At 37.9% G+C, this 21,742-nt stretch overlaps 1 protein-coding gene and 1 long non-coding RNA gene across 8 annotated transcripts in view; both read left to right on the top strand.

Annotated features, from left to right (window-relative positions):
- Positions 1-21,742, top strand: part of LOC309667029 — a 416,481-nt gene that overhangs the window by 76,557 nt on the left and 318,182 nt on the right. The window lies entirely within an intron of this gene.
- AIG1 (androgen induced 1) overlaps positions 1-21,742 on the top strand; it is a 230,541-nt gene that overhangs the window by 47,840 nt on the left and 160,959 nt on the right. For all 7 annotated transcript variants that reach the window (XR_014267306.1, XM_082474922.1, XM_082474923.1 and 4 more), the window contains exon 2: positions 14,260-14,415. Coding sequence is in view for 6 of the 7 variants with exons in the window: in XM_082474922.1 (XP_082331048.1) it covers positions 14,260-14,415 (156 nt within the window). In the remaining variant the exon portion in view is untranslated. The remainder of the gene's footprint in view (positions 1-14,259; positions 14,416-21,742) is intronic.

Genomic DNA, 21,742 nt, shown 5'->3' with positions numbered 1-21,742 from the left:
TTGAAACATCAACCTTCAGCTGCTGCATTCTGATCAAGAGAGTTATTGACTGTAAGTTGAACATCCATGTAATATTAAGAATGAAGCGTATATGTGTTTTTTCCTTCAGAATGTGTGAGCATACTACAACTTTACGTTTTCTACGGACTAAATTTTTGTGTCTCCCTCCCCCAAAATTCATATGTTGAAATCATAACCCTCAAGGTGATGGTATTAAGAGGTGGAATCTTTGGGGTGATTAGGTCATGATAATGGAGCCCTAGTGAATGAGATTAGTGCCCTTATAAAAGAGACTCCACAGAGGTCTCTTGACCCTTCTGCCACGTAAGGGCGCAGCAAAACCAAATGTAAAATAGATAGCTACGGGGAAGCAGCCACATAACACAGGGAGATCAGCTCGGTGCTTTGTGGCCACCTAGAGGGGTGGGATAGGGAGGGTGGGAGGGAGACGCAAGAGGGAGGAGATATGGGGATATATATATGTATAGCTGATTCACTTTGTTATAAAGCAGAAACTAACACACCATTGTAAAGCAGAAACTAACACACCATTGTAAAGCAATTATACTCCAACAAAGATGTTTAAAAAATAAATAAATAATTATTTTTAAAAAAAATGATCCTGAAAAATAAAAAAAGACAGCCATCTATGAACCAGAAAGCAGGTCTTCACCAGACACCAAATCTGCCAGCACCTTGATCTTGGACTTCCCAGCTTCCAGAACTGTAAGAAATAAATTTCATAGTTTATAAGCCACCCAGTGTATGATATTTCTATTATAGAGCCCAGATGGGCTAAGATAACATTACATAAAGCTTTTCTCCCAAAGATCATTTAACATATCTTCCTTTCCCTTTTTTTCCCTTCCTCCTTCCCTCTCTCCTTCTCTTCCTCCTTTACCTACCAAAGTTGCCATTAAAATATCGCTACTAGTTATTTGGAGAAGCTATTAAGGCACTTTCTTAGGATCAGCTCCAGTGTGGTCCGCAGCTAGGGCTTTGTCACTAGCAAGTGGTCGAAGGCTGCACTGTTCACATCTTAACTCGTAGAAAGCATAAGTAAGCATTTGATTTTTCTAAAGCCCCGTGGTAATTATTTCAAATAAAGTTATTGTTAATGGTTCTGATTTTTAAAAACTACATCCAGAAAAATCTTATTTGGAATCCCTTAGAAATTTATAAACAGTTTTTTTTTTATATACTAAATTTAGTATACTATACCCTGGACAGGACAGTTTTTCATAAAGTTGTTTTTCCCAGCTATCTTTAAAGTTTGGTATAAATTTTAGTATGCTTCCTGATATAAAATTTAGTATACTTTCTGATTTCTAACCAACAACAGATGATTTTCATTTATTTGTTATTCTGGTGAGGAAATTATTGCTAGCTTTCAAAGTTAATGTACCTTGTGAAGCAACATAAAATATGCATTTTCTGTTTTCTGAGTTTTTAGAGCTCTTAGGCTGTTTCTCCTTGATTTTATACTTTTAAATTTATTTTGATTTCTTAATGGGTGGTATTGAATTAGAATCTGTCGGGAGAAGTTTCCAGATGAATACTGTTTTTAGAAGAAGAACTGCGTATTTTTATTAATACCTATTGGAACTCCAGAAGATTTTGGATTTTCCTTCATTATCCCATCCACAATAAAAGTGATGAGACTACCTTTACCCCTTTATGGGGTATATTCATTATTTTTTTTTGTTCTGTCCGTGTACAGCCTTGGCTACTGATGGGTTTTTACTACTTATTAGCTTTTAAACACACACTTTGTATGTTTATGAGAACGGAAATGTGACAAAGTCAAAAGAAGATGTATTACTTAAATGTAACTGAAAGGAAAAATGCCATTGCTTGTATTTCTATTGCTGCAAGGCACTCAGTTGCTATTCACTGTTTTATAAACATATATTTTATATTGATATACTTAATTGATAGTTTTCTAAATTATCTCTGATTTTTTTTTTAGAACCTATGCTTCTGCGCATTTTGGTTCCAATTTCTTTTTAAATTTTTCTTTGTCCCAGACATTTACAATCACCTCAGTACATGAAATTCCCTCCTCACAGTACTTTTTTTCTCCTCAACTCCCCTGACACTTATCATAACCACCCAGGATCTTCTTGCCACGGCCATCCCTGGGTCTCGTGGTCATTGAGAACAGCTTGACCTCTAGCTCATTCTTGGATCACAGCCTCCCATCATTCAACTTGTTCACTCCTACCTGACCTGTGACTCGTCCCCCCCCCCAAAAAAAAGCTCATGCTGTATCACTCCCCTGTTTTTCTCTAACCACTCTAAACCCTGTGATCTAGCTCTTTAGTTATTCAGCTCCGGACACCCTCACTGCCCTAGCACCTTGTGGGTTTGCCCCGCCGACGCTCATACCCATTAGGTCCGTTTGCCTGCCCCGTGACTGGGGCACTGAGCACGACCGGAAGCAAATGCAGGTACCCCCCGATTTTCCAGAGCTCACTGTACACCACTTGGCTTTTATGAAAGTACCTGTTTTCCCTAACTGAAAGAAATCCATAGAGGACTTTCACTTTTATGGAAAAAGAAAAAAGAAAGTGGAAAGAACGTTCAGCATTTGTTTTACAGTGAGTTATTATAGGTGCTCCTGAGCAGTGAGAATGGCATTGCCAAGCTTCTTTCCCTGGAAATACATTCAGTATCACAGCATCAAGCCACCATAGCTTTGAACTGTGTCTGTGAGCATCTGTGCTTTATGTCAGTTTATTTTGTGCATCTGTTAGCAAGATGTGTCCTAAGGTAATTGCTTCTCTGCTTTACCCTTTTCAGCTTATGAGAGGTTCATACGAACACTCTACTTTCGGAGAGCGGGGGACACCTGTAATAAAACCGTGCAGCTCAGTTGAAATATAGCTGTGTGATCTCCTTCTTTACAGGGCCCCCAGCATTTCCCGGCCATCCTTCTACCGGCCCCAAGTCAGGTCCGCTCTCTCTCCACTCAGCTGTCTTTGCCACTGTCGTTAATTCTGTAATTAGTAAATGTGTGTTAATACTACACCCCAGATGTTGTGCCAGTCTCTAGGGATACAACATTGAACTAAAACCTAACCCTGCCGCCATGTGCCTACAAAAAAGTCAGGCATTTATAAAACAGCAACACTAATGATGATTGCATTACACTTGAATCAAGTGGCAAAAAAAAAAATAAAAGGTGACCTGAAATGCAGATTGGGGCAGGGAGACGGAGACTCTAACTTGCTCTAGGTAGCATTTTATTGTTATTCTTGTCTTGCTTTTCCTTACAGTTTTACCACATGTGTGTCCCTGGTCTAATATTGTGGGGGTTTTTTTTTTTTTTTTTCCATTTCTTTTAGAACTTTATCTAAATAGTGTGATACTTTTTCAGTCTTCTAAGATTTGCTTTTATTGTTCAGTGTTATGCTTGTGCAATCATCTGTGTTGATATATGTAACTCTAGGTAATTTATTTTCACTGCTGTGTATTATTTTTTTAATATCTCTGTTTATCCATGGTTGAGTCTGTGCACATTTGGGTTGTTTTATTTATTTTTGTCATTATAAACAATTCAGATATGAATAGGAAAGGTATGATAGAGATTGGTTAATTTTCAATATGCATGCAAATTTTAGTTCTGGTCTTTCACTTCAGCCTTCTCTATCGAACACAAGTACCACAAATTAGTAGCAAATTTGACCACTTTGAATGTTGCATCATATTTAAAATGTTACAATAATATCTCCATCAGTTTTCCTGATGTACTATCTATAGAAGGTGGCATAAAATAATTAAATGACCCAAAGTCAATAGATAGGTCAGAGCGTCTATCTGAATAATTAAAAACAAATGTCCTTCCCTCATTCGTAGCATTTCATTAGAATAACTAAAATATTGTCAGCAACGCTATTACATATCAGGGAAGTCATGGTGAATTAAATGAGGTCTCTATTGTCTCTCGGCTCCAAATTCACCCTATAATACCTGCTCTTCTGTAACTTTTTAAGCATTTCTCCTTCACATTGAGGATAATGTTGAGCTTTCTCAGTAAAGGGCACTGAAGGAACACTGCAAGAGGATGGGGCTTCACTTACTGCTTCCAGCTGCTGCCCCAGTGATCAGCTGTGTGGGTAGAAGGACATTCAGTATCGTTCTGCCCCAGCCACAGGCAGGGAACGTGCAGTCCCTGCAGCTCTTCCAACAAGAGCACCACCTGCACCAGGTCTCCTGCCCACAGTGGTCACTCAACTCTTGTGCACCTGCGCATCAGCAGAGGCCCCCTTTCCCTGGGAAGGATGCTTCTTGGTGGAGAATTTCTCCACCATCCAACTGGCTGCAAACACACCTTCTCTAGTCTGAAGCCCATCCTTGGGGAGGGGACTTCTTCCAAGTTCTTCTTTCCTTGGGTACTCTCCCTGAGCCCTGGGGCACCCTCTAGCATTCTGTTTACATCTAATACTTACTCTCCTATGATAGCCTAATCATTCTTTATATTAAACTTACCCTACTTTAAAAAAGTCAATGAAAAATCTAAAACCTAGCATAAACTTACACATTCAGTGTTCTAAATGTCACCAGTTTTTAAAGTACAAGAAAATCATGTTACAATTTAGTTTTATGACTCAAAATTATGTCCATTTAGTTACAGTTGACCCTTGAATAAGGTAGGAGTTAGGGGCGCCGACCCCCATGCAATAGAAACACCCATGTATAACTTTATAGTCAGCCCTTTGTATCCAAGGTTCCTCATCTGTGGATTCACCCAACTGCAGATCGTGTAGTATGTAGTATTTACTACTGAAAAAAATCCATATGTAAATGGACCTGGGCAGTTCAAACCCATGTTGTTCAAGGGTCAACTATTTTAAAGCTATAAGAATAGCTTGTTTCTCAATAGAAACATAAGGTGATAACTTTGTGAAGAAAGTAATGGTCATATTTACTTTGTTACCTAAGTAATTGAGAACTGTAATGTATTTCTTAGTTTCCTAATGTCATAAATAACAGTACCACTTCTAACTTTTTAAAATTTCATACTCATCTAAAGAACAGAAGCATATACCTAGAACTCCAATCCCATTCCATGTTGTATACTCTAGGTACCAGGAGACATACATAAGACCATTCATAGGTATATGCATCCTCAACTTTACTAGATAATGCCATTATTTTCCAAAGTGATTGAACCAAAATGTACTCCCTCTAGCACTGTTCCACATATCTTCCACAATTGATATGATCAGACTTTTCTGTATCATTAATGTAATTATAAAATGTCTTAGGGATCTTTCATTTTTTCTGAGATTTTATATTGGCACTTGAGTTGATTGGTGGTAGGACCCTTCCAGCACTAGCTTTGTACTTTCTCAAACTATAAGAACCCTGGTATTTTATAAATACTCAATCTAGAGGTCAAATATTATGGAGTCATAGATGAACTAGTGGAGAATAGAAATGAAAAGAATGGTTCATCTTATACCCTTTAGGCTCTGCACCAGTAAACTTCAAAATGATATATTAAACAAATTAATGTGGTAGAACAATGGCCGGTTTGAGTTAAAAATAGAAAATATTATCTGTTAGGGAGTGAGACCTTTCAGAGCCCATCCAAAAGCTTTGTGTGGAAGACCCTGTTTCTGAAGGCAGAAGGCAGCATCTAGAAACAGGGAACTGCTTTCATAAGTATTTTAACCATTCAGTTCCCTGCCAAGTATTTATCTACAATTATGCAGACATAGTCTTTATGTAGACTCAATGTTAGACCAAAATCAATAGATTCATAAATATTAAAATAGAAACGTCTATGGACAGGGGCCATGTTTTTCTAATCGACTTTATTAATACAACTTTACCTGCAGATGTATATGCTCTTAATACATACAGTTTTGTTTGTTATATATAGATTGTGCATGGGTTATGATTCTATGTCAACTTATCACTTAAGATCTGATTTGGCCTTAATTCATGTCCTTTTTTATTTAGGTTTCAGATTTATCTAACTCTTTAACTAATGATTATGTTTGGCACTTAAATCATCTTCTGCTGCAGTAAATTGTTACCACAAGTAAAAATTTAGTCAGATAAAATAGATTTTACAGTGTTAGAAAATTTAATGCACTTCAGAACAGATTTGTGTTATTAAAGTTACAACATTTTTTTCTTTAAATAACTGTTCACCACTGTTACTGTGCACTTAGCAAACACAGGTGCCACTAAGTTGGAGGTTAGACACTTCTAAGTACATTCACGTTTGTCGCACAACGTACGATCGTTTAATAGTCTGCGTTAGTAGTTTACTAAGTGTTTTGTATGTAGTAATCAATAAATATTTGTTAAATAAATCAATGGTGTGTTTAATTCAGTATTTGAAAGGATTCATGCTAATACTAATAGCTGAAAACAATCTTTAAGCCTATAAAAGTTTTGAGTAACTTCTAATGTCAGTGTAGCGCCGTGAAAACACCCGAGGGAAATTTTCTGTCGTATTTGCAGATTAGAATGGAATCTCTGGAAAGATCCCTGCAGTACTCTTATCAGGATGGTGCTGGAACATGGCATGATTGCACCCATCACTTTGTGAAGCACATCCAAATGCTTTCTTTAGATGACTGTTCTCCTTACTACTTAGATATTGAAAATGATTCTGTGATATTGTAACGAATTTTGTGGAAAAGCTTTCCTTTCCAAAGCTGCTTATCTAAGTGCATTATTTCTGACTGAAAAGCTTCTTTTTCTTTCTGTCTGTCTGAATGGATTGCTAGCCAGTGGTGACTTATGGCTGACTTCATCGATTTTCAGTAATGAGATAGAGCAGTATGAGGTAAATGTCTGTGTACATGGGCAAGGACTCTAAATCACATTCTGAAAACCACGGGCTTGATGATGCAATGAGTCCATCTCCTCAGAAATGTTTGTGGTGAAGATTCCTTGAAAATGCTTGGGCTTAAAGCACATCACTTAAATGGCGGATTTAGAAAAACAAAGTTACAGTCATTAGAGTGGGAGAACCATATTGTCTTGTTCAGGCTAACTCTCTCCAAGGGTAGTAACGGAAAATTCACCAGGCAGTACATCTGATGGGTATAGTCTCAGTGGATGAAGGAGGCAGAGAGAACTTGTGGTACTTTTAAATGCATTTATTTCTCTACAGAGTAACATTCAAACATGTAACTGATCACGGCTTCCGTATAACTGATGGACTCTATACTGTAGAATTGCCACAGATGTTCAGATGTCTCAGGCAAAGAAGGCACTGGAAGCAAATGCAAAAGAATCCTTGCAGAATGCACTCATCTGATTTCATACTGAGTCACTGCCCCTTGGTGTTGAAATACGTTTGGGATTCACTCTTGATCTTGATAATAAGAAGGAGTTGTGCACTATTAAAAAGTAAGACATTTGTGGAATGGAGGGGGAGTCCCTTAGAAGATTGTGTGTTATGGTATTGCTATTTTGTAGCTGTTGTATTCTTTCAACATGGTGTTTAACTCCTTCAGTCAAATTCACTCTTCATTGAACACACGAATTGCCATGGATTGCTTTTAGGCAAGAACTGCATTGAAATTTTTATGAACTGAAAATAAAATAACTGTTTATGCTATACAGTACCACATGATATATGACTGTGTGAGATACAGGAAGACCTCCAACTCACACCATTTTTCCAAATGTGTTATTCACCCTTCTGCATAGGAGAAATTACACAGATACAAGACATCCATGTATGTTACATGGGCATGAGTCACCTTTCTTTTCTTCTCTTTTCTTTTCTTTTCTTCCTTCCTCCCTCCCTCTCTCTCTCTCTCTTTCTTTCTTTCTATTCTACTATTCTTTCCTAGATTACATGTACGTTTACTATACATAATATTGTACACTAATTACAGAAGAGTTTAGATAGATTTTTCATTTCTTCTGTATCATCTCCCCTTTAATTCATGCTCTTTCCTCATACAGAGGACTCCTCTAGGCCTTCCCTTATGACACCTATAAATCTCACTGCCTTCTTCCCATCTGTTCTCTCCACAGTTTTCCTTCATTCCATGATCCACGTCACTCCAATTTCATTGCCACCCCTCAGAGTTCTGCCTTCTTGTTTCCTCTGTCTGCCGTGTCTAAAATTAACTTTAAAATAAGCAAAATCTTCAAAACAAACACTGTGGTACTCTTTGCATTAATCTTATGAAAGTACAATATAATCAAAACGCAGTTCAAGATAGATACAAGTTACTGGAAATCTTACTCCCAAAGGTCAAGACAGCTGTACTGTCTTTAAAAATTCATACAAATAGTGATTCCATTTCTTACTTAAGGTGCTGCTTTTCTTATTTTGGTGCATCCTTAGTTCTTGCCTGAGTTTGGCCAAGTAGGCTGAAATATAAAAATTAGCAACTGAAGTAATGACATAACTTGGTATATAGACTATAGCTTTGGTACAATCACATATAAATGAGGATATCGAAGATGACCTAGTGAAATGAAATAAAACCCATTCTGGGTAAACTATATCATATATGTTTGGGAATAAATGTTAGAGATCTAATGAATTTGCCCTCTAGTACAAACAGAATTGTAATAGTTTAGTGCATTCCAGAGAAAAAAGGAAAATAATGTTAAATTAATTTAATAAAAACCACTCATGTAAAAAAGATAAAGATATGAATGGAATTTTGGTACATTTCCACACTTGTGGAAATGAACCTAAACCTAAAATGACTCAGTAAACAAGTTGTGATTTCTGACAGGGAGAATTGAGGGGGCGGAGAGAAGATGCAGAGCGAATTAAACAGTAGAGAACATTCTAGAGGAGCAAATGCTAGAATGACTCAAAAATACCCTGGGATTTTTTTTTTTTTTCATTCTGATAGATTTCTATTTATATTTCTTGGAGAGGTATGGTACATTTGACCACTTCATTTCTACACATGATGATACAAAATAATAGGAGCAACCAGCCTGCTAAGAACTCAAAGCCAGATGGTGTATATGTGTGTCATGCTGGGTTGATGGTTTGGAAATGCCAGCTCTGCAGAATGGCTGGAGCCGAATAATGCTTCAAGGTAATCCTACATAAGATTCACTTGTGCATCTCCATGTAACTTTTACATTCTTAACTTAATGACTTTTAAGTTACAATGGACAACATGATATATATACAGGCAATAGAGTAAAATGTCTCTAATGTGATTTGTTAGCTGTCAGCTCAAATCAAATTTTAACAAAGTAGCAGAAATCTAAAATGGTTTAACAGTTTTGGCTAACTGCTTCTTAAACTAGCAAATAACCAAAAGTCAATCCTTGCTTCTCTGCAGGGAATGATGGCCTGTTCCATCATTTTTAGGTATTACATTTTGAGGATTAGCCAGTGTGAGTTAAAAAAACAAAAACAAAAACAAACAAACAAAAAACAACCCTAACAAAACCCAACAATTCTCTCTCTGTCTCCTGATGTTTGGAAATCAGGTGAAAATTGTTTTGGGTACCTCCTTTCTTTGATTTCCACATACTCACTTTGGGGAAGTCTTCCACGGCAGTTCAGGCATGGCGGCCATACTGTGGTCATAAGCAGGGGAGAGCCAGTGGAGAGACCTACAGACAGTGACAGGGTAGCCACCAGGTAATAGTGAGGGGAATGCTGTGTTAGATGACACCAGTGGATAAAACGAGTAAGAAAAGGAATCAGCTGTAGAGAAGTATAAGATTTCATAATACCATTAATCTTCTAAATTTGGCAAAATGTTGTTCAGACTATTACATTTATATTTGCAGAACTTCTTTTGTTTTTCTCTTCTAGAATATGAGATTGTTTCTCCCCTTTCATTTGCATTTTAAATCTTCATAAAAGTGTCTGTTTCCCAAGAACCAGTGAATCATTTATTTATTTAACAAACACTTATTGAGTAATTTAAACCCTTCTTAAATAAGTTTTTGCTTCCTCTGTTTTGAGGCTCAGCTACAGTATTACACATTTAAGATCATTATGCCTTCTTAGTGAATTGATCCCTTTATCATTATGAAATGTTCTTCTTTATTTCCAGTAATATTCTTTATCTTGAAACCTACTTTTTGATATTAGTATAGCTATTCCATCTTTCTTATGATTAGCATTCGTATTCATTTACCTCTTAACAAATCTGTACCTTAACACTTGAAGTGCTGTTTGCTTTTTAAATGCAATCTGTCAATCTCTGCCTTTTAATTGGAGAGTTTAAACCATTTGTATTTAATGTAATTATAGGTATTGTTGGATTAAAGTCTGATATCTTATTTTTTTCTCTGTGTCATCTATTCTTTGTTCCTTTTTCCCAATTTCTGACTTCTTTTGGACTACTTTGGTATTGTTAGTATTCCATTTTATTTCCAGTATTGGTTTATTAACTGTGATAGAAAGAATTTCTAAATTGACCCTGAAAGATGTCCCACTGTAATCCTGGGAACCTGTCAATGAAAGAGCTGTAACTCCTCTGATTACACTATGATATATGCACAGTTGACCTTAAGAAAGAGACATTATCCATGTGGGCCTGATCTTATCACATGAACCCTTAAAATCAGAAAGCTTTTTCAGGCCAGAAGAGGAAAGCAGAAGAGTCAGAGAGATCTGAAGCATAAAGAGTATTTGATATTCTGTTGTTGGATTTGAATATGGAGGGAGCCATCATACAAAGATTGGAGAGCAGATACAAGGAGCTGAGAGTGACTCTGGCTAAGAACTAACAAGGGAACATGAACCTCAGTTTTATAGTCTAAAAGAACTGGATTCTACCAACAATCAGAATGAGCTTGGAAGTAGATCCTTTCCTTGAACCTTGAAATAAGAGCCCTACTTGGCCAACACGATGAGTTTGGTATTGTGGAACCCTGAGCATAGAAGCCAGACTAATCCACCTGGACTTCTGACCTAAAGAACTGTAACCTAAGAAATTGGTGTTTTAAGCTGCTAAGTCTGTGGTAATTTGTTTTGCCACACAGACAACCAACACATTAGCTAAAGATCTCCATTTTATTGTTTTAGTGGTTGCTCTAGGGTTTACTATATGCATCTTTAACTTATCACTGTCTTCTACCAAATAATATTATACCACCTTATATGTAACTAAGAATTCAACAGCAGTATGTCTTCCATTTCTACCTTTTTGTCTTTTGTACTATTGTAGTCATAATTTTATTTCTAAATGTGTTTAAGACCTCACAATATATTGTTATATTTTTGCTTTAAATAGTCAATCTCTTTTAAAAATTAAAACAAATTAGAAGAGAAATCTTTTATAGTTATCCACATATTTACTATTTTAGCAACTGTCATTGCTTAGTATAGATTTGAAGTTATATTTGGTATCATAGTCTCAATTCCTTTTACATTTCTTATAGTGAAAGGCTATTGGCAATGAATTCTCTCAGCTTCTATTTGTCTGAAAATGTCTTTCACCTTTGACAGTTTTTCCCCCTTAAGCACTTTAAAGATATCATTTTACTGTTTTCTGGCTTGTGTTGCTTTATACAAGAAGATTATCTGAGATAATTTTTATCTTTACTTTTCTGTACATGATGTCTTTTTCTGTAGTGACTTTCAAGATTTCCTCTTTTTCACAGATTTTCAGCATTTGATTGCACTTCTGTATACCCAATAATCAACTTAAGAAATAAAATACTGATATAGTTTAGGCCCTTGTGTCCTTTCCTCAATCTTATCCTCCTTGTAGAGGTACCTAAATTTACTGTTATTAATTCCATGTGTTTCTTCATATTTTACTTCATATACATGCATCTTTAAATTTATCCTTGCACTTTTTGAAATTTATGTTAATGGTGTCAATATGCAGCATTTTTTGTTTCCTTTTTTGTTTGTTTAGTGTTGTGAGAATGAAAAATTGATGTGTGCTTAGAATTCCATTGTGTGACTATAGCATGATTTATTTATCTAGTCAACTATTAAGAGATATTTAGATTGTGTCATTTTTCTGAAGCAATGAATGTTAAAATTAACTTTCATGTAAATGTGACTTCATAGTGAAGTCACTAGATAAAAGAGTATATGCATCTTTAAATTACTAGATATTGCCAATTGTTCTTCAAAATGGTTTTCCCAATTTGCGCTCCCACCATAAGGATTCTGGTTATTCTCCATCCTTATAATACTTGGTACTCTCAGAATTAAATTGTGAGTAGTTACATGGATGAGAAATGCTATCTAAATTTGCATTTCCCTGGTTATCGATCAGGTAGGACACGTTTTAATATATTCACTGCCAGATTGTCATAGAGATTATTATTCCCCAGTATGGCCACTCCAATTTCTCAACCCCCATTAGGGTTGACATAAAGAGCTAACATCTAAAGTCATAAGATGTGCTATGGAAAATTTTCCCAAGTAGGAAATTATTCTCTGAGTCATTTAAATCATTTCTGGTCATCACAGCATGATTCTTGCCAACACTTTAATTGTGCCATGCTCAACGTGGCAGTCTTAACTTCTCCTCTGGTTTTTCTAGTTGTAGAGAAGCAAGAACCCTTAAATCATTGAAGGCAAAAGATAGGCTAAATTATGAAGAAGAATAGAACATTACTCTGACTAAGAATGACTAATAATAGCAGGATTTGTTGAGTTCAGAAGAGCCTGGTGTATTATACGTAAAAAATACTGCAGGATTTTTGTTTATTTGACTAAACCTGGTGGTGGAATCTCCATTACTGGGAATTTTCAATGTGTCTAAGTTAAGAGTTTAAACAGAGTGATTAACAATCTGAGTATGTCAGTGCTTTGCTGAGGATAATTTTGAGGGTCCTTCTTCCTTTTGTTCTGTGCCTCAGCGAGGAACAGAGCTTTCATAGATTTGTTCCACTGCCAAGATGGTAATTCACTAAAAAAATTATTTTGTTATGTTTGCTAAACATAATGAGTAAAGTTGTATCTTTTACAAATAAATCATCAGTAAATTATTTCTTGTAAATGAAATCAGAAAAATTCCCCTGAATCTATTCTCGGTGCTAAATGGGTATGATTTTGAGCCTAGGGAATATATTTTCTGCCCTTTCCATAATTTGAATTATCATCTGCCAAGCTGTATTACAGTATGCTGCCTGCCTTCACGCGAGGCTAGGGATCATCAATACTTTTACCCCCACTTTAGGAATTTCACAAATAACTGGGCTCTAGTGGTTCAATGTTCTCTCTCTGTGATCGTCCAAGTAAACATAGCTGATGTCAGTAATTTAATTTGTAATTGATTGGGGAAGGTACAAGCGGTTGTTTTACATTTTTTGGGAAAATGGTGTGGGTATCTAAGTTTACATTACTTTGGACAGATTTTATTTCATAAAGATTGAAAACCTGAGAAGGAGGTCATTTAGTTCAAGTTTGACAACAGAAAATTGCTCCATTTCAGTCTTGATTATTGCGTTCAGTTGATTTCTCTATGACTCAAGGACTAGAAGCTTTCTACCACTTCCTTCGGTAGAAAAAATTTTGACTCCAAGAGATTAAATCATAGGAAGGTTTCTTCACATTCAGACTAAACTGTCTCGTTTATTATTGATCTTTTTTTTAATGTATTTATTTTATTTATTTATTTTTGGCTGTGTTGGGTCTTCGTTGCTGCATGCGGGCTTTCTCTAGTTGCAGCGAGCCGGGGCTACTGTTCGTTGAGGTGCACGGGCTCCTCATTGAGGTGACTTCTCTTGTGTGGAGCACGGGCTCTAGGTGCATGGGCTTCAGTAGTTGTGGCACGTGAGCTCAGTAGTTGTGGCTCGCGGGCTTTAGAGCGCAGGCTCAGTAGTTGTGGTGCACGGGCTTAGTTGCTCCGTGGCATGTGAGATCTTCCCGGACCAGGGCTCGAACCTGTGTCCCCTGCATTGGCAGGCGGAGTCTTAACTGCGCCACCAGGGAAGCCCTATTGATCTTTTTTAAGTCTTTTTCTTTGCACTTTTTAGATGTTTGTTAAATCACACTAGTCAATATTACTAAACCACGGATGTGATGTTTTAAAATAAGGGACATGTCATTTGAGAACTGATACCGCCTTCTGTCCATGCATGTTTTGCATTTGTCCTTAGGTGTGCAAAAATGGAAGCAGTGTTTTTAAGATGAATTTTCTCACCTATGATAGCAAGTTGTAAATGCCTGACTCTTTTTCTATTTGCAGGGCTAGCTCTTAAAATGTGCTTCTGATCCTCTTTTACCCTGTGTCATGTTGCAAAGGTGTAGCTTGTTTGCTGCCCTACAGCTTGGGTTTCTTGCAATCTCGTTGACTAATACCAATCATTGTCTCCCTCTAGGTTATCCAAGCTGTCTTTTTTGGCATCTGTGTGCTGACTGATCTTTCCAGTCTTCTGACTAGAGGAAGTGGGAGCCAAGAACAAGAGAGGCAGCTCAAGAAGCTCATCTCTCTCCGGGACTGGATGCTGGCTGTATTGGCCTTTCCTGTTGGGATTGTGAGTATGATGTAAAAAAGCATTTAACCACAAAAGAAACTTGGGTCTTATATCAGACTTCTAAGAGGGAAAAAAGGGCTCATTGTAGGCTTCCGTATTGGGGCTGCCATAACAAAGCACCACAGACTGAGTAGCTTAAACAGCAGAAATTTATTTTCTCATGGTTCTGGAGGTTGGAAGTCTGAGATCCAGGTGTCTGCAGGGTTGATTTCTTCTGAGGCCTCTCTCCTTGGCTTGTAAAGGGCCTCCTTCTCCTTGTGTCTTCACATGGTTTCCCCTCTGTGTGTATCGCTCTCCCAATCTCCCCTTCTTAAAAGGACACGAGTCATACTGACCAGAGCCCCTCAATGAACTCATTCAATCTCAATTGCTTCATTAAAGACCCTGCCTCCAAATACGGTCACATTCCGAGACACTAAGAGTTAGGACTTCGGCGTGTGAATTTTAGCGGGACACAGTTCAACCCATAACCGTTTCTTAAGCAGCCCAAACTTGAAATGTATGTTCCGTGGGTCTGTGACCATTCTGGTATTTTTGAACTTGGGAGAGGAAGTCAGTATTAGCTCATACTTCTTCACTTACCCAGTGGTGCCATTAGCTAATATCACTTAAGTAAATGCTGCTTAATGCTTGGGTCTGTTCTGGCTTCGTTGATTTTCATTGTTTTCAGTTAGATTCCCTCCTTAGCTTAACTTCCTTTACAGATCTGTTCATCATCCATTGTCTGTACGTAAACCATGTTTCTTGAAAGGGCTGGGGCCCCATGAGATTCTATAGATTTTAACCTGTGTATAGCCGGGAGAAGGATGAGAGAATGCTTGTAAATTGTGAGAACAATTAAGAGTGTGTTATCTAATTCAAATTCAGAACTTTCATTGGCCACCTGATCTCTGGGAAAAATAGAAACCCATGTACCAAGTCCAAGGTCCTCTGTAGGCAGAGTCAGAAAGTTGTTTTTTAAATCCTTCCAGGACTTCCCTGGTAGCTCAGTGGTTAAGAATCTGCCTGCCAATGCAGGGGACATGGGTTCGATCCCTGGTCCAGTAAGATCCCACATACCACAGAGCAACTAAGCCTGTACACCACAACTACTGAGCCTGCACTCTGGATCCTGAGAGCCACAACTACTGAGCCCACGTGCCACAACTACTGAAGCCCATGCACTCTAGGGCCTGTGTGCCGCAACTACTGAACCCACATGCTGCAACTACTAAGCCTGTGTGCCTAGAGCCCATGCTCTACAACAAGAGAAGCCACCAAAATGAGAAGCCCGTGCACTCCAACTAGAGAAAGCCCGCACACAACAACAAAGACCCAACTCAGCCAAAAAAAAAAAGAACTTTAAAAAAATAAATAAATAAATCCTTCCAATGACTCTTATTTATACCTGGCAGAAACCTCTACGTGCTTATTCTAAGACCAGTTAGTGGACACCCAGACTATCACTGAATTGCTTTTTCTATGTACTGAATTGTGTTTTCTTGGATGAAGTAACCCTCAGCTCTTGAGAACAACACAAGGAGAGTAGTATAATCTGGTCACACTTCTCTGTTCATTCCTCATCCTTACCCTCTGAAAACCTAGATAGATGCTCAGATTGAAGCCATCTACCAAATCTCTCAAACTCTGTTGCTTAACATAACAGAGTTAAATGCTTTATATAATATATTTGATATTTCCTTCTCTGGACTTGCCTTATAAAATGCAAACACCTTCTATCAGAATACTCATCTGAGAGAAAATTTCCATTGGTATAAACTGTAAAGACTAAACTTTCTGCATGAAAGAATTATCTAGAAAATCCAAGTCTGTATATTTTCTGTTACTTTTTACTGGCTTACTCCCTTGGAATTTTTCTTCTTCTTCTTCTTCTTTTTTTTTTTTTTTTTTTAGTTGCAGCATGCAGGATCTTTTAGTTGCGGCATGCTAACTCTTAGTCGCAGCCTGTGGGATCTAGTTCCCTGACCAGGGATTGAACCTGGGCCCCCTGCATTGGGAGCGTGGAGTCATAGCCACTGGACCACCAGGGAAGTCCCCTTACTCCCTTGGAATTTCCATAGGCATGTCACTTACTCTAGAAGTCTTCCTTGGCTAGAAGGAATATAATAATAACACAATACAAAGGTAAATAGGAATACAATATTAACCATTTCTCTTAGCTCTGCCTCCCCTTCTGTTACGTGGTGTCAAACTGTGTCTCTGTGAGCTTAAGTTGTATGTCTTGCCACTCTCACCAAAGGCTCATTGCATATGCCCTTTAGACATTTATGACATTACTTTAGCCGAAAACTTTTTGCTCCTGCTTGAGACTTGAGATACTTGTCAGCTTTCAGTATCCTTCCTGAGTTTAGCCCATGTATGTATGCCTCATGGTTTGTAAAAGAATGGGAGCCTTTTTTGTTTGCTTGTTTGTTTGATTACATCTGATATTTTCCTTTGTGCTTCACAATTTTTGTTGTTTTCTGTGTGTTTTAGAAGAGGGAAGAGAAGTAATAATGCCTTTACTTTCACCCCCCTTTTTAAGCCAGAAATCATAATATTATATTTGCATTACATAATGTACCTTTCCTAGCTGATGAGCTTCACAGAAGAATTTAAAGAACAAATAATGAATCAGAGATGTGCGGTTTCAATGATTTCTTTAACTCTTATTTTTTTCTTGCCCACTGGTATTTTATAGTCAATATTTATGTTTTTCATAATTTTCCCTGTTATTATGAGTCATTTTCCCTTTTACAGTCACTGGCCTTTTATTTTTCCTGACCTTTTTGGAGCCTCCTCCCCACTCCTTCCTCTCTTTTTCTCTTTCTGTCTCTCTCTTTAATATTAGGAAGAATCCTGGCCCGTAATTTCCTTACATTTTCCATTGTTCCTTACTCTGTCATTTGATTTTTTGTATCTGTTTACCTGATTTCTCACTCTAATGCACAGAAATTCATTCTGAGGCAAAAAGCTGTTAATGCCTTCTTTCTAGACCCCATTAATTTTATTGTGAAGTCATATTTACAGAGGATATGAATTTGGTTCTTTATAATCATTTTTATCCAAAATATTTTTTTCATTAAAACATACAATTTCATGATTTTTTCCTATCTTTCCCCATGGTTATTTCCCAGCTTTCCTTCCCAATGAGCCCTAATCTTTGCTACGACTTCTGTATCTCCTCCATCTCCCCCAGCTGCTCAGTAGGGTCTGGAATTCCATGGTAGTTTTACCACTTAAGATTTTCTTCCTTGTTAACATATGTACCCTTCCTGAAGCAATGCCATTAGGAATCACCTGAAGTGGTGTCGTCTTTACTCTTCCTGTGGCTCCCGGCCTGGGAGGGAGGTGCCTGGACCAAAGAGTTCATTATATCAGAAGGACAGGAATAGTAGTAATGCCCAGGACCTGTAGGATCTGTAGTGTAAGAATGCCTATGTGTGCAAATGATTGGTTATAACATTTGTAATTAAACAGCTTGTACCATGTTGGTTGACACAGTCAAGATCCTAAAGGGCAAACTATGCCCAGAGAGCCTGGGGCGTGGCTCAAGCATCCTAAGGAGGAAGGTACAGAGGCTCCACTTAGAAGCCTGTGGTCGGTCCCCAGAGACCTCCAGGCTCTGACTGCCAGGTGACTGCCAACCTCACAGAGGACTTCCTCTGCTATCTTCTCCTGGCTTCCTCAGCTCCACGCCTTCTGTTTGTCAACCACAAGTTTGCGGGGGGAAAGCAATGTTATTTTTGCTTTCTGGTACAGGGCAAAAAGGCGATGGGCATAAAAAGAGGGCAGAATGGCAGCTGAATGTATCACCTCTGCTCAAAGTTTCCCAAAGAGACCTCTTAGCCCCGAGCTTTTCTGGCACTCCCATTGTCTCTCTCTCTCTCACCTCAGCTGTAACTATGGCAGCAAGAAAGACCTGGTAGGTTATCTAGGATTTGTATTTTCTCCACTAATGCTTCCTCCAGTAACGAGCTGACAGTAATTGCTTTATGTGGGCATGAGGCACTAAATATGATTTTGTGACCCATGGACCTGATGTGTGTCTACTTCATGTACTCTCTGTCTCTCTCTCAAGGATATATAAAAATAATGAAGCATTCCAATCCAAGATAATTGGGGTAAGGCTTTGTTTCAGCATAACCTTGAAGAAATCAGGCAGGGTTGCTTGAGTGAACATAGCATGTATCATCCTGATTTGTGTAGATTCCCATAAATGCAAAGCTGGCCTTGATTAGTAACGCTAATGGCCGGAAACCACCGCCACTCCCAAAGCCTTGCAGCTCATTTTTGCAGGGATAACCCCTGGGAGGCTCTTCTTACCATGTGCAGTTCATTTCTGAACGCTGTCCCCCTTTTAAAGAAGCATTACAAATAATTCTATGACATTATGTGGTCTGGAAGCACTGAAGTTTATTAGGAGCAATCAAACCAAGAATGTCTTTTGTCTCCTGTGAGTTCGTTGACTTTTGTGCTGGCAGATACTCTTCTAGTTAAGAGAATAAAGCTAAGGCTTTTTCAACCAAAAAGAAAAAAAGAGAAAGAGTAGCAAACAATGAGTATGATGAGTATGAAATTGCCTCTTTCAGAAATCCTAAATGTGTCTCCAACTGCTATCCCAAGCAGCCGATTTAATGACGAAGAACAATTATATATTTTCCATTCATTCGAGTCTGTGCATCCCGTTCCTCCGCAGCTGCTCAGCTTGCGTGATGCACATAATCAGATCTCACCACCTCTCCAGTACACCTTTGTCCCTGGGCTTACTTGGGTTACTCTAGACCAGATGCTGGGTGGCTGCTTTGCTAACCGTGATGGATGGGTGAAGATGAGGATGTACCTGTCTCAGTAAAGAAGCAGTGGGTCTGAGAAGGTCCCGGAAATTTGGATCTGTTCTAACCTAGGATGGGATCCAGGGTATCCTGAGCAAACTAGCATGTGCCCCGATGAACTTTTCTGGAATCTGAGCTTTTCATCTGAGTTTAGTCTCAAAGCTATTTGTTAACTCTTTCTGGTGTTATAATCATGTTCTGGTAAAGACTTTGTGAAGATTTTACATGTAACAACCTAGTCTAGAACCCTTTAAAACTCATTTTTGCTTGTGGTGGGAACTGTATGGTACCTGCTGCCTTAGGAAACATGGAAAATGGAGTTTGAAGTTTCAAATGCACACTCAAAGAAAAAGTATCTAGCAATTATTTTCAGAAAGAGATTCCTCAAAGTCTTCATTTATTGATATACTAGCTAACTCTAAGCCATCCTTCAGGAAATTTTGTGATGCATATAAATTTAGATTGTCATACCTATACGATTTAAAAAAACATTATTTTCATTTCCGATTTTTAGAGGTAAGAGAGTGGCTTAAATGGAAAGCAAACTTAGTAATGAATATTAGTTACTAATATTAATGTCTGTTAATGTAACACACAAAGGAAGGGAATTTGATTCTATTTGAGATTGTAAATAAAAGCCAATGCTTTTCTTTCTGTTTTGATATTAAGGGGAAACTTGGGATTTAATACACTTAATATCTCCTGATCCTCTCTTTATTAAATTTTCACACAGGTACCTAAAATCAAACTCTTTTCTATTTTCTTTAAGCCTTCACTGATGTTATAAGTTTCTTCAAATGCCCTTTTTCTTTCTCTTCACCTTTGAAGTTAAAAATATAATATCTGCTAGGTCATATTTTATGGTTAAACCCAGTTCATTTGGTGTTGAGTCAGTCATAGGCTTTCCCCCTGCGCTGAAATGAGTGTGAGTTGAGTTGCCTAAGGGGAGGTTCAGAGATGAGAATTCATTCAAGATCAGTTAGCAAAAGGAGCCTTTACCTCCCATACCATTTTTCAGTCTTCTGAAAAATGTTCAGAAGACTGTCATAACCTAACCTAGGTGAGTTGTCTTAAACTCACCTTTTTGAACGCCTTTTCAAAAGACCAAGGGCATAATATGACTAGACAGACGTACCCGATAGAGAACCAGGTTGCTTCTTGACCATCTTATATATTCTTCTCTCCTAAATGAAAACCAAAGATTTTCTGCCTTGGTGAACTATTTGATTTGTACACATTCATGCTAACTCAGAGTAGTCAGCTTGCAAGACAAATATCTTCAACACAAAAAATAACCACACTTTGACAAAAATTTTACTGTAGGTGCCTACTTTTAATCACTCTACGATGAAAACCACACATTTAGATCCAGAACATTCAAAGGACAGAAGTTCGAGTCAAGTCAGTAGTTATTTGCAGGTACATGGAGCTTACTAGGTATAGCAGGTACTGAGTGCTAGGAGCCATATAGTGGTGACTAAGAACTGATCTTGCCCTTCAGGGTCTCACAGTTTAGAGAAGGTGACTTTATAAGCCATATCAGCAAGTAGATTAAAAGGTAACATGATGAGTATAACAACATATGCAGGTACAGAAGTAGCCCATAAGAGGAAAGGATTGGTTTTACTGAGTGGGAGGTCCTGGAAGGCTTCCCAGAAATGATGATATCGGAGCTCTGTTTTGAAGAATAACTAAAAAACTTATTGGATGTGTAAGTTAGTGATACTCTCAGCTGCAAGTAACAGAACAGCCCCAGATATTCACCTGGCTCACTCTTTCGCTTCATTCAAGTCTCTACTCAAATTATTCCACCTCAGAAAATCTTCCATGAATAACCTTTATAAATCAGCCTGCCTCCATCATTCTGTATGCCCTTAACTTACTTTATATTCTCCTTCATTGTTACTGCTACCTGGCACATTATATGTTTATTCTTTTATTTCTACTGTATGTCTTCTCTGACTCGACACCTGCCCTATGAGGTTAGGGAGATTGTGTGTCTAATTTACTGCTATAACCCAAGCATCAGAAGCAACATGTAAATAATTCAGTATTTTTTGAGTGAATATCCAACCAACCGTGGCTTAAGCAATAAAGGTATTTAATGTTTCATAAAACAAGAAGCCTATAAGCAGGTAGTTTCCGGGTTGTATTGCTCAGTATTATCATGTGAGGCTTATGGATTTTCTGTTTCCCACTTTTCTGTCTCCAGAGTCTTGGCTTTTTGTCTTTGAACATGCTACCTACAATCTCAAAAGGGTTGATAAACCACCAAACATCATATGCTTTGCACCCATGTTCAAGGCATGGAGAGGAAGACACTCTTAAGGGAGCTCTCCCTAAGGGTTTGTCTCTTCATCGTACCAATGAACCTTTCCCAGAAGCTCCATCAGCCAGTTTGCCCATACATCTCATTTGACTGTCACATGGCTAGAACTGGCTGCATGGAATGCTGGGAAAGCAAGTAGGAGACAAAGGGAATGAGCTCACCATGAGGGCTTAAATTAATTATG

The sequence above is a fragment of the Balaenoptera physalus genome (assembly GCF_965194825.1).
Source record: "Balaenoptera physalus genome assembly, chromosome: 9".
NCBI lineage: Eukaryota > Metazoa > Chordata > Mammalia > Artiodactyla > Balaenopteridae > Balaenoptera > Balaenoptera physalus.
The sequence above is the reverse complement of the archived record's forward strand: the minus strand, read 5'-3'. Positions and strand labels throughout refer to the sequence as shown.